Below are 13,426 nucleotides of genomic sequence, written 5' to 3'. Positions count from 1 at the left end.
GTTTTAAAATGCAGACGCCAAGACTCAAATCACAAGAGATGCTGGAAAGCCAGAAGAATACGCGCAAGATGCTGAAGGAACTCTTCAGGTCAGGCAGCATCCATGGAAAAGAATAAAGAGACGCCGTTTTGGGCCGAGACCCTTCATCGGGACTGGAAAGGATACGAAGACTCCTCATCCTCCCCAGAAACAGCCCAGCTAGAGTGCAAGCATTTAACCAACAATGAGCAAACTACTGGAGGTCCCGATGCGGGGTTCGGACCCGAAGCGACAGACGGAGGGTTCCGCTCCCCCCACAGGGCTGCTCGCCCCGCCAAGTTCCTCCTGCCATTCCAATGCTTGCAGCCCTAAACTCCACCCCGGCAGCGCCGGTGAACGCAGTCAGATCGTGGGTTGCCGTCGGCGAGAGGTAGCGCTATAGCAGCTCTCAGCCACCGGAGAAATCCTGCGCTGCTGTAAAGGCGTCCCGGCAAACACCGCCCGATTTGCTCCGTACCGGGTCTGTAAAAGTTGGGTGAAAGTAAATCAGGGGTTAACCTTGCTGAGGGTTTAGTGAAGGTGCCGATGAACGGGGAGCGGCTCGCGATGGAGCCCAGGGAATGATGCACAAGGGACACCGAAACGGCCATCCGCGGGGAAAGCTGCAGGAACCCTATTTAAACACACACACAGGCATCCAGGCGATCTTTGACTTACAGCGCCGAGCTCTCCATCCCGCACACAGAACGGCCGGCTCCGCTCATCCCCGAGGAGCTGCCACTCAAACAGCCCGTGCATAGCTCCGCACCGACAGGAATCCGCCGATTGCAGTTGCAGAATCCATTCTGCGCGCTGCTCACTCACTCAGCTCGGCCCTGCCCTCCACCCCATGTCCTCGCTCTCCTGCAGCCGCCACCCTCCCGCGCAATTATCGGGGTGCGCACACCCCCCTGCAGCAGCAACTCCGCCTCCCTCCCGGCTGGGCACGGTGTCCTGTGGGGGGGGGGAACCTCTCCTTCCCACCCCCCAGACCTCTCCCATTTCCCCTGGAAGTTTCTCTGCAAGAGGGATACGGGACCATAACCTCCCTCCCCCTGAAAGGTTTGGGGAGTTCACTAATTCGCACGCTCGGGATATTCAGAAGGGTTGGGGAGTGGGGTGCTCCAGGAGTGAACTGATCCAGCTTCCCTGGGGCGCGGGCGGTTGAGGGTTGGCCCGAAAAGTAATACATATTATGAGGGGCGTAGATATGGCGGACGGCCACGGTCTTCTCCCCTGCTTAGGGAGTCTGAAACCGAAAGGTATAGGGTAAGGTAAGATGAGCGGGGATTACAGAGGCAACATTTTCACACACAGGCTGGTGAGTGTGTGGAACAAGGTGCCAGAATAAATGATAAATGCGGCTACAATTACAGCGTTTAAAAGACACTTAGACAGGTACAAGGAAAGGTAATGGGCAAATACTGGTACATGGGACAGTTTCAGATGGACAAATATCAGTCCTCAGCTTCTACTATCTGCTCCCCTCCTGGAGCATCTTTTCTCCTCAAGTACTGTACCGAACTAAATGATCCAGGAAAAGAGCACAGAAACAGGCCCTTCAGCCCAATTCATGCATGCAGGTAGACTGCAAATCCCATGTGGCCAATATCCCTCCTTTCCTATTCACATACCTGTCCAAATGATTTATTTTAAATTCGCAATCATAAATTCGTAAACTCTTCCACTTCCTCCTTTCAGAAATTCACAGAAAGAGCTTTCTTTACTGTGTTTTTTTAATTAAACACACAGACAGACAGATACACATGCACAGACATGCCCATGCACACACACATACACACCCACAGATATACACACATACACACATACCACCACCACTACCAGAGAGATACAGGCACACTGACACGACAGTATTCCCCTTTGCTCCACATTCACACATACCATCAGTGAGATACAGGCAACCACAGGACAATTCCCCAACACACACACACACGTCCCTTGTTGAGTATGCTTTTCACACCTGTTATTTTGTACAGATCACTCTGCTGTTCTGGCAGAGCCATGCAGATATGCCGCTTAATTGCCAAGGCCAATTACTGAGTGTAATCGCTGCTGTTAATTGTCAGGGCCCTTTTCTTTGACAGCCAGCAATTTCCTGAGATTGCCATTTTAACTTGTAATCCATATAGACTGTGCTTTCCATTAGAATTCAAAGTGAAGCGGGCAAACACGTTGCTCTGCCTTCTAATGGGCGTGTTTTCAGCTCAACTCCACCCCGCACCCTTTTCTCTCTGCATTTTTATTGAAGCATGTAGCACAGAATGTGTCCACCTTGTCCATGCCAGTCCTGATACTTACCCATACTAATCCCATGTGCCCTCATTAGGCCCACATCCCTCTGCACCTTTCCCATACAGATACCTGTCCAAATGCTGTAATTATATCTGTCTCTGCCACCTCTTGTGGAAGCCCGTTCCAGATTACCACCACCCTCTGTGTGAAAATTTCGCCCCTCAGATCTCCTTTAAATTTCTCCTATCTCACCTTAACCCTGAGCTCTCCAGGTCTAGACTCCTCTTACCCTAGGAGAAAGATTTCATCTATGTCCCTCATAATTAAAAAAAAAACCTCTATAAGGTCTCTCCTCAGCTTCCTGCACTTCAGTCAGAATAAACCCAAACTACTTAATCTCTTCATATGACTACAGCGCTTCATTCCAGGCAAAGTCCTGGTGATTCTCTCTCTGTCGCTACAATATTCTTCCTAGTATGGTGACCAGAACTGTTCTCTAAAAAAAACTGGTCAGCAGTGGGAATGGGATTGTTCTGATAAGCTAGTATGGCCTTGTTGGGCTGAATTGAACATCTTCTCTGTCTTAAGGAAATATGGAAAGGATTCTAAAACAGGAACAACAAAACTATTACAATAATTCACCCTGTCATTATCATAGTGCTCTTCCTGGGAGCTTACTGTCATAGAGTCATAGACAATGTTCCCTCTAATTTTTAGTAGTCAGTGTGGGCAAAAATCTTACGTTGTGCAAATTTTTTTCCTGCGACAAAAGTATGTGCGCACTGAATGCACACTTGACACGGTTTATGTAGGTTTACAAAATATTTGACATAAAACTGCACAGAATAACAACAAAATAATATACATATTTACGTCACTCAGTTAATTTTTCTCTCTCCTGTCTTTGGCATTTACTCATTCTTTGTAAACTCTATCTAGACTAATAGAACTTCCATGAGCTTTTGATTCTCATTAACATATCCAAATCACAGTCACCTAAACGGTTTCTCAGCTTGTTTTTGAGTTGATTCATTATGCTAAAACCTCGCTCACAGTCCGCAAGAAAGTTTCCCCCAATGTCCATCAACTGTGCAAGGCCGCAAAACTGTCCGCCAAACATGGCTGCCGCTGTGATGCGGCTATACAAACCGGAACAGGAAAGGTGAGGTGACGTGCATTGTGGTATTTGAAAAACCGACTAACTAGTGAACAGAAACAGTTAGCCAAAAGATTATTTTCCATAAGTATAATTATTAATTACTACATTATTTTAGGTAACTAACCTTTTGTGTGCACGTTAATTTTCTTAGCATGCACACGCACAGCTTAGAGGAAACAGTGGTCATAGAGCATGGAAATTGGTCCATGACAACCAAGATTCCCATCTAAACTGGTCTCTTTTGCCCCTGTTTCACCCTTATCCCTCTAAACCTTTCCTATCCACGTAGCTGTCCGAATGCCTTTTAAATGTTAATGTACCTTCCTCAACCACTTCTTCGGCGGATCATTCCACACACTGATCACCCACCACCCTCTGGGTGAACAAAGTTGCCCCTCATGTTCCAATTCCTCCAAGGGGACCACAGCCTTGTTGGGGTTTGGAGGCTTGCGTACCTGAGTAACCCGGAGCGCTATGTTGGCTGGAGTCAGGGCCTTATGCTTTGGCTGTTGGTAGGGTCACCCATGCCAAACAGGCCAAAGGGTAGAGGACAGACTAAGAGTAGTCCAGGTTTAGGGATTCAGCTCAGGGCCAACAACGCTGACTAGTAAAACGAAATTGATGTGGAAACAGCAATAAAGAATCCCCCTACATCTCAGTGTGATGGTGTTCCTGAGCCTTGTCCCGGGACTTGACTGACTGACGGTAGTGAAAACCAAAAGGAAGCTACTGACATGATGAAGGAAGCCTTGAACATCACCAGAGATGGAGGATCTTCATACCTGCTCTAAACACTAGAGGTGTAACGGGCAGTAAGTAAGTGAGTAGGTCATCTTCCAATGTTAAACCTATACTCTCTAGTTTTTGATTCCCCCACCCTGGGAAAAAGACCCTGCACATTCACCCTATCTATGGTCTTCACGATTTTATACACCTCCGTAAGGTCACCCCTCTCCTACACTCCAATGGGAAAAGTTCCAACAGGCTCTAACTTAAATACTTGGCCTTAGATCCCTCACCACAGTTATTGCCCTTCAACCATTAAAACTCCTGAACCAAAGTAGATAACTTCACTCATCTCAACTCTGAACTGATTCCACAACTTATGGACTCACTTTCAAGAACTCTATAACTCGTGTTCTCAGTATTATTTATTTATTTGTTATTATTTTTTCCACAGTTGTATTTTGTATTTGCACAGTTTGTTTTCTGCACATTGATTGTCAGTCTTTGTGTGTAGTTTTTCATTGATTCTGTTGTATTTCTTTATTCTACTGCAAATGCCTGCAAAATGATGAATCTCGGGGTCGTACAGTATATGATGAGATATATGTACTTTGACAATAAATTTACTTTGAACTTTGAACTTCAAAGTTCCAATCCACCAGTGTGTAAGTGTAGTCAAATTAAAGAGGCAGGAAGTAGGGGAATATCAGGGTGGTAAGTAGCGCCCAGCATTTGAATTTCAAAAGCAGCCATGTTAGATGAGTAAAATGGCCACTGAACCCAGGCTTTGGTACTGTGAAGAAATTCCCCTCTCGCTCTGTGACTGGGAGCTGGGGGTACTTGTGACCAGTACAGCCACATTTACCCCGTATCATGCTAACCTAGTGGTGGGGTAGAAACTTAGCCGAGGGGGAATCGAAATGGCACAGCACAGAACAAGGACATTGAGCCCACTGCCCAGGCTCGGAAAAAGCTGCACAGAGGGCTGTAAACTCTCAGCCAGCTCCATCACGGGCACAAGCCTTCCCAGCACGGAGGACATCTTCAAAAGCTGATGCCTCAGAAAGGTAGTACTCGTCAATAAGGACACCCACCACCAGGACAAGCCCTGTTCTCAATACTACCATAATGGTGGAGGTACAGGAGCCTGAAGACACACACTCAAACTTTAGGAACAACTTCTACCCCTTCGCCATCAGATTTCTGAATGGATCATGAGTTACGTACACAACCTAACTAGCTTGCCCTCTTTTTACATGATTTTTTTTTCATGTTGCAACTTATAGTAATTTTTAAGCATTTTACTGTACTGCTGCTGCAAAACAACGAATTTTACTGCAGATGTCAGTGAAAATAAACCCGATTCTGATCTGCAAATTGGTGCGGTACGGTAGGGTAGTGGTTAGCTCAATGCTTTATAGTACAGGTGACCCGAGTTCAATACCCACCACGGTCTGTAAGGAATTCGTACGTTCTCCCTGTGACCACGTGGGTTTCCTCCCACAGTCCAAAGACATACCGGTTAGTAGGTTAATTGGTCATTGTAAATTGTCCCGTGATTAGGCTAGGATTAAATCAGGGGTTGCGAGGCGGCACAACTCAAAGGGCTGGTAGGGCATACTCTGTGCTGTGTCAATCTATCTGTCTATCTATTTATATATTTATCTAACTTTCTATCTATATACTGTATCTAAGTAGATAGATAGTTCATGATAAGTAGGTAAACATGGTAGAGAGAATGGGAATGTCATAAGATTAATGTGACAAGTGGGCGTATGTCTGTTCTGTATCTTCTATATTTCACCAAATTCGTTGCTTTATTAGTGAACAACTGTGGGACTTGATCGGAGACAGTTGGGGCACAGAGCAGTGGAATACAGTTTGGAAAGGTTCCTTATTTGTACAAAAATCGCAAAGGGGGAAAGAAGGCTTGGAGTTGGACGATTTCATCTTTGTTCACATAGACCAGAAACACCTTACCAGCGCTGCGTGCTGGGAGGCAGTGTGCTGGAACTGTCAGCGTCAGTCCGTGCTGAGCTGACAAGAATCACCACTTAATTACATGGAACATTATTCACAGCCTTCTCCCTTCGGACAAGCACGAGAGGCTCCAGCTCCCCCCTTCCCTCCTCTTCCCTGCCTGCTTCGCACCAAACTTTTCTTTTGTTAATTCCTCCATTCCCCTCCCTCCCCGTCATTGCTACTCACTCTCAGGGAGCTGTCAACCTCTTAATTAGACCCTAGACCCTCATTGCTGGTCTAATCCTGCTGATCTCATTAGCTGACAACATTGTGGACCGGTGAAGTGTATCAACAGAGTGAATCAGAGTGAGTTCATCTCTGAGTTATCCATCAGCATGCGACAGGTGATATCACCAGGGAGGGCTGAGGCTGAAGGAGGTAGAAAAAGATGGGGAGGGGAGTGCGCAGTTTAAAGTCAGTCGGCTCCAGTTATCCCACTTTGAACGAGACATTGTCCCAAATCCATATTTTGCAACTGATATTAAGCGTAATTCAGAAAGAAAACCACATTTGCTTTTCTACCGCATGCACAAAAGAGGTTCTAAAGTCAAAGAACACTACGGCATGGAAACAGGCCTTTCAGCCCATCTAGTCAGTGCCATTCTGCTGTTCTGCCAAGTTCCATCGATCTGTACCTGGACTATAGCCCTTTATACTTCTCCCATCCATGTACTTATCCAAATTTCTCCTAACACATTGCAATCAAACCCACATCCACCACTTCTGCTGGCAGCTCGTTCAACACTCTCACCACCCTCTGAGTGAAGAAATGCCCCCTCAAGCTTCCCTTAAATATTTCACCATTCTCCGTTAACCCATGAACTCTAGCCTTGTCTTACCCAACCTCAGTGGAAAAAGTCTGCTTGCATTTACCCTGTCTATACCCCTCATAATTTTGTAGACCTCTACCAAAGCTCACATCATTCTCCTAAGCTCCAGGAAATAAAGTCCTAACCTGTTCAACCTTTTCCTATAACTCAGATCTACAAGTCCTGGTAACATCCGTGCAATCTTTCTCTGTACTTTCTCAATCTTATTTATATCCTTCCTGTAGGTAGGTGACCAGACTGCGAGCAATACTTCAAATTTAATCTGACCAACACCTTAAACAACTTCAGATGCTGGAGATTAAGAGCAACACAGGCAAAATGCTGGAGGAACTCAGCAGGCCAGGCAGCATTGATAGAGGGGAATAAACAGTTGACATTTCAGGCCGAGACCCTTCATTGGGACCTGTTTATTCCCCTCCACAGATACTGCCTGACTTAAGTTTCTCCAGCATTTTGTGTGTGTTGCTTTTCGCTGATACCTTGCACTGTTTGCTAAAAGCATTTCAGATTTCAGGTTCCCCGCACATCCCAAAGATGTATGGTCAGGGTTACGGTTAGTGAGTTGTGGAAGTGCTATGTTGGTGCTGGAGGTGTGCCGACACGTGCAGGCTACCCAACACAATCCCACTGATTTGATGTGATGCAAATGGTGCTTTTCAATATTTGTTTTGATGTACCTGTGGCAAATAAAGCTGATTTTTATTCTATTGGTTCATTATTATCACATGAAACAAAATAATGTGAAAAGCTTTTGTCTGCATTGACATCCAGGCAGATAATTCCACACTAAGTACACCGAGGGAGTGAAAAAAAAGCAGAATATTGAATCCAGAACGACGCACACAAAATGCTGGAGGAAGCAGCATGGAAAGGAATTAACAGTCGATGTTTCAGCCGAGACCCTTCATCAGGACTGGAAAGGAATGGAGAAGACACCAGAATTAAAAGGTAGGGACGAGGGCAAAGAGCCTAGGTGGAAGTCAGGTGGGTGGCTGGAGAGGAAGGATTCTGAAAGGTGAGGAGAGTAGCCTGCAACGTGATGGAATGAATATTGATTTCTCCTTCTGGTTAAAAAAATTCCCTCCTCCTCCTCTCTTCCTCTATTCCCCAATCTGGCCGCTTACCTCTTCTCACATGCCTATCACCTCCCTCTGGGTCCCCTCCTCCTTCCCTTTCTCCTATGGTCCACTCTCCTCTCCTACCAGATTCCTTCTTCTCCAGCCCTTTACCTTTCCCTCCCACCTGGCTTCACTTATCACCTTCCAGCCAGCCTCCTTCCCACCCCCCCCCACTTTTTTATTCAGGTGTATCCCCCTTCCTTTCCAGTCCTGAAGAAAGCCCGAAACGTCAAATGGTTTTTCATTTCTATAGATGCTGCCAGGCCTGCTGAGTTCCTCCTGTACTTGTTCTGTGTTGCTGTGTTTCTTGGAAAGAGTGATCATAGTATGATTGAATTTCGCATTCAGATGGAGAATGAAATAGTAAGGTATAAAACTAGTGCATTATGTTTGGACAAGGGAGACTACAACGGGATGAGGGAGGAGTTGGCTAATGTGGATTGGGAGCACAGGCTATTGGGTAGGACAGTTGAGGAACAGTGGAATACTTTCAAAGAGGTTTTTCACGGTGCTCAACAAAAGTATATTCCAGTCAAAAGTAAGGACAGTAAGTGTGGGGAGAGCCAGCTTTGGATAACTAAGGAAATAAAAGAAAGTATCAAATTAAAAGCTCATGTGTACAAAGTCGCAAAGTGTAGTGGGAGACTGGAGGATTGGGAAAACTTTAAAAAGGAACAGAGAACAACTAAACAAGAAATAAGGAAAGGGAAAATAGAGTATGAAAGTAAATTAGCACAAAATATAAAAACAGATAGCAAAAGTTTACATAAACATATAAAGTGGAAGAGGGCGGCTAAAGTCAACGTAGATCCCTTGGAAGATGAGAAGGGGAAATTGATATTGGGTGATAAGGAAATGGCTGAGGCATTGAACGACTATTTTGTGTCAGTCTTCATGGTGGAGGACACGTCTAATATGCCTAAGAAGGATGTTATGGATGAAATGGGAGGTGAGGACCTCGATAAAATCACTGTAACTAAAGAGATAGCGATGAGCAAACTGGGGGGCCTGAAGGTAGATAAGTCCCCTGGTCCTGATGGGATGCATCCCAGGGTGCTGAAGAATTGGCGGAGGTTATAGTAGATGCGTTGGTAATTATTTATCAAAACTGTCTAGACCCTGGGCAGGTCCCAGCAGATTGGAAGACAGCAAATGTCACGCCACTTTTTAAAAAAGGATGTAGGCAAAAGACAGGCAACTATAGGCCAGTTAGCTTAACATCTGTAGTCGGGAAAATGCTTGAAGCTGTCATTAAAGAAGAAATAGCGAAACATTTAGAAAGGAGTGGTTCCATTAGACAGACGCAGCATAGATTCAGAAAGGGCAGGTCCTGTTTGACAAACTTACTGGAGCTCCTTGAGGAAATAATGAGTGCAGTGGATAGAGGGGAACAGGTGGATGTTGTATACTTGGATTTCCAGGAGGTGTTCGATAAGGTGCCGCACAAGAGACTTATAAATAAGATACGGATGCATGGAGTCAGAGGAAGTGTATTGGCATGGATAGTGGATTGGTTAACCAATAGAAGGCAGAGAGTCAGTATAAATGGGTGTTTCTCTGGTTGGCAGTCAGTGGTGAGTGGGGTGCCGCAGAGGTCGGTGCTGGGCCCGCAGCTGTTTACCATTTACATTGATGATTTGGAAGAGGGGACTGAGTGTAGCGTGGCAAAATTTGCTGATGACACTAAACTGAGTGGAAAAGCAAATTGTACAGAGGATGTGGAGAGTCTGCAGAGGGATATAGATAGGTTAAGTGAGTGGACCAAGGTCTGGCAGATGGAGTACAACGTTGGTAAATGTAAGATCATCCACTTCGGAAGGAATAATAGAAGAGCAGATTATTATTTAAATGGTGGAAGATTGCAGCATGTTGTTGTGCAGAGGGACTTGGGAGTGCTTGTTAATGAATTGCAAAAAAGTGGCTTGCAGGTACAACAGGTTATTAAGAAGGCAAATGGAATGTTGGCCTTCATTGCTAGAGGGATTGAATTCAAGAGCAGGGAGGTCATGCTGAAACTATACAGGGTACTGGTGAGGCCGCACCTGGAGTACTGTGTGCAGTTCTGGTCTCCATTCTTGAGGAAGGATATACTGGCTTTGGAGGCAGGGCAGAGAAGGTTCACCAGGTTGATTCTAGGGATGAAGGGGTTAACCTATGAGGAGAGATTGAGTCGCCTGGGACTATACTCTCCGGAATTCAGAAGAATGAGAGGGGATCTTATGGAAATATACAAAATTTTGAAAGGGATAGATAAGATAGAAGTAGGCAAGTTGTTTCCATTGGTAGGTGAGACTAGAACTAGGGGACATTCCCTCAAGATTCAGGGGAGAAGATTTAGGACGGAGATGAGGAGAAACTGTTTTTCCCAGAGAGTGGTGAATCTGTGGAATTCTCTGCCCAGGGAAGCAGTTGAGGCTTCTTCACTAAATATACTTAAGAAACAGTTAGATAGGTTTTTACATAGTAAGGGAATTAAGGGCTATGGGGAAAAGGCAGGTAGATAGAGCTGAGTTTACGGACAGATCAGCCATGATCTTATTGAGTGGCGGGGCAGGCTCGATGGGCTGGATGGCCTACTCCTGCTCCTATTTCTTATTTTCTTAGGATTTACAGCATCTGCAGACTTTCTCGTGTTTATGCAGAGTACAGTGTCGCAGTTAAAGAGAAAGAGAAGCTCAGGTGGACAAATAAGATGCAAGGGCCACAACAAGTCGATGGGGAGACCAAGAGTTCATCTTTTTATATATGAGAGGTTCATTGAGTCTGTGGACAGAAAGGGGCATTTAGTTTAAAGGGACTTTACTTGTTTACTTGAGTGAGATATTTGCCTTCTATAAACATCCCATTCAAGTGCCAGCACTCGTAACAAAGCAGTATTCCTCCCTCTGCAGCACCAACTTGCTACCTTGATTAGGCACTAGAGCGACTGGAGTCGAACTTGAACCAAAAACTTTCTGACTCAGAGATGAGAGTGCGCTACCATTAATACTGTGTCTCTATCTCTACCCTCACCCCCCGCTTGGCAGGCTTCGGAGATTGCTCATCACCACTGGAGAACGAGGGGGCAACTCCTAGTGCCCCAGATGAGCATCTCAACTTCCCGAGCCTCTCTTTTGCTCCGTTGTGATGCACTGTTTTGGAAGCAGTATTTTTGAAAGGCCAGCCTCAAGCAGTAAGCCGCTGTGGAAGGCACGGGCGATACTATCTGCCCGATGCCCAGATGTTTAAATCTCCAACTGTTGAGACCAATATCAGTGGCTCCCCTTTCGCAGGGACCAACGGCAAACGACAGGAAGCCTCAGCGAACTCAACGTGCAACCAAGAGAGAGGTGATCACTGTGCAGCAAAGTTAGTTCCTTGCTCAGAGGGGTGACTCAGAAATGTGCCGAAAGATGAAAGACTACCAGACAGGGAAGGGTTTCCACCATGTGAGGTACCTGTGCTTAAAGTCTGGCCGTGAAATTATTCAGCCCATTTTAATTTAAAGATCCCTCACGGTAACAGGTCCTTCCTGCTCAAAGAATCCACACTCCCCAATCATTCCTATATAGAAACCATAGAAACTACAGCACAGAAACAGGCCTTTTGGCCCTTCTTGGCTGTGCCAAACCATTTTCTGCCTAGTCCCACTGACCTGCACACGGACCATATCCCTCCATACACCTCCCATCCATGTATCTGTCCAATTTATTCTTAAATGTTAAAAAAGAACCCGCATTTACCACCTTGTCTGGCAGCTCATTCCATACTCCCACCACTCTCTGTGTGAAGAAGGCCCCCCAATGTTCCTTTTAAACTTTTCCCCCCTCACCCTTAACCCATGTCCTCTGGTTTTTTTCTCCCCTTGCCTCAGTGGAAAAAGCCTGCTTGCATTCACTCTATCTATACCCATCATAATTTTATATACCTCTATCAAATCTCCCCTCATTCTTCTACGCTCCAGGGAATAAATTAACCAATGACCAATTAACCTACTGGCCTGTACGTCTTTGGACTGTGGGAGGAAACCAGAGCACCGGGAGGAAACCCACGCGGTCACAGGTAGAACATGCAACTCCTAACAGAGAGCAATGGAATCGAACCCGGGTCACTGGTGCTGTAATAACATTACACCAGCTGCTGTGCTGCCACGCCACCCCCATGTTGAGCTTTTAACCTGCGGCGGGTTCGAGCTTGCGCTAGTACAGCACTCAGAGCAGTATTTTGCACTGGGACCCCAGGGGTTGACCACCAAACCACGGGACAGTGGGTCTAGTCACTTAGAGCCTGAATGCGTGCAACTCGTACATGAGTACTGCTTGTAATCCGCCAGACCGCAGAAACCATTATGGTCATGGGGAGTGTTTCAGGTTCAAGTTCATTGTCATTCAACTATATACATGTGTACGGCTAAATGAAACAACATTCCTCCAACACAATACATATAACTCACACACAACACAGAATTAGTTTAACCCCACATAAATTAACAAATAGTGAGGTGCATTTATAATACAAGTCAAAAAGTAAACAGTACCAGTTCTTCATACATGATGAGACCTGGGTGGTGGCTGGGAATTCAGTGGTCCTGGGGGGAAGAAACTGTTTCCCATCCTAACAGTCCTTATCCTAATGCTACTATACCTCCTGCCTGATAGTAGGGGGTCGAAGAGATTGTTGGAAGGATGGGAGGCCCCGTTGACAATGCTAGGGCCCTGTGTACAGGGTGCTCCTGATAATTATCTCGGATGGGCAGAAAAGAGACTCTGCTGATTCTCTCAGCAGTCCTCACAATCCTTTGTAGGGTTTTGTGGTCAGATGCCTTGTAATGCCCGTGCCAGACAGCCATGGAGCTGGTTAAGACACTCCCAGTGGTGCTCCTGTAAAAGTTTATAGAATGGGAGGGAGGAGCCCAGGAGAGGAGATGCATATACCATGGTTCAATTCATCTCCCTGAAGGAGTGCCTTTATTCTCCTATCCTCCTTCTCTCACTCAATTCCTCAATACCTCACTCTCCCATTCAATTCCTCAATCCCTCCCTCTCTCATTCAATTCCTCAATCCCTCACTCTCCCATTCAATTCCTCAATCCCTCCCTCTCTCATTCAGTTCCTCAATCTCTCACTCTCTCATTCAATTCCTCAAACCCTCACTCTCCCGTTCAATTCCTCAATCCCTCACTCTCCCATTCAATTCCTCAATCCCTCCCTCTCCCATTCAATTCCTCAGTCCCTCCCTCTCTCATTCAATTCCTCAATCCGTCACTCTCCCATTCAATTCCTCAATCCCTCACTCTCCCATTCAGTTCCTCAATCCCTCAC

At 45.9% G+C, this 13,426-nt stretch overlaps 1 protein-coding gene across 3 annotated transcripts in view; it reads right to left on the bottom strand.

Annotated features, from left to right (window-relative positions):
* Positions 1–13,426, bottom strand: part of kif26ba (kinesin family member 26Ba) — a 380,767-nt gene that overhangs the window by 138,560 nt on the left and 228,781 nt on the right. The window contains exon 1 of one of the 3 annotated variants that reach the window (XM_063055474.1): positions 697–928. The exons of the other annotated variants lie outside the window; for them this stretch is intronic. Coding sequence (XP_062911544.1) covers positions 697–743 — 47 coding nt within the window. The 5' untranslated portion in view covers positions 744–928. Of the gene's footprint in view, positions 1–696; positions 929–13,426 lie in introns of those variants that run through there. 3 annotated transcript variants of the gene reach the window in all.

This window comes from Mobula hypostoma, chromosome 8 (genome assembly GCF_963921235.1).
Source record: "Mobula hypostoma chromosome 8, sMobHyp1.1, whole genome shotgun sequence".
Classification (NCBI taxonomy): domain Eukaryota; kingdom Metazoa; phylum Chordata; class Chondrichthyes; order Myliobatiformes; family Myliobatidae; genus Mobula; species Mobula hypostoma.
The sequence above is the reverse complement of the archived record's forward strand: the minus strand, read 5'-3'. Positions and strand labels throughout refer to the sequence as shown.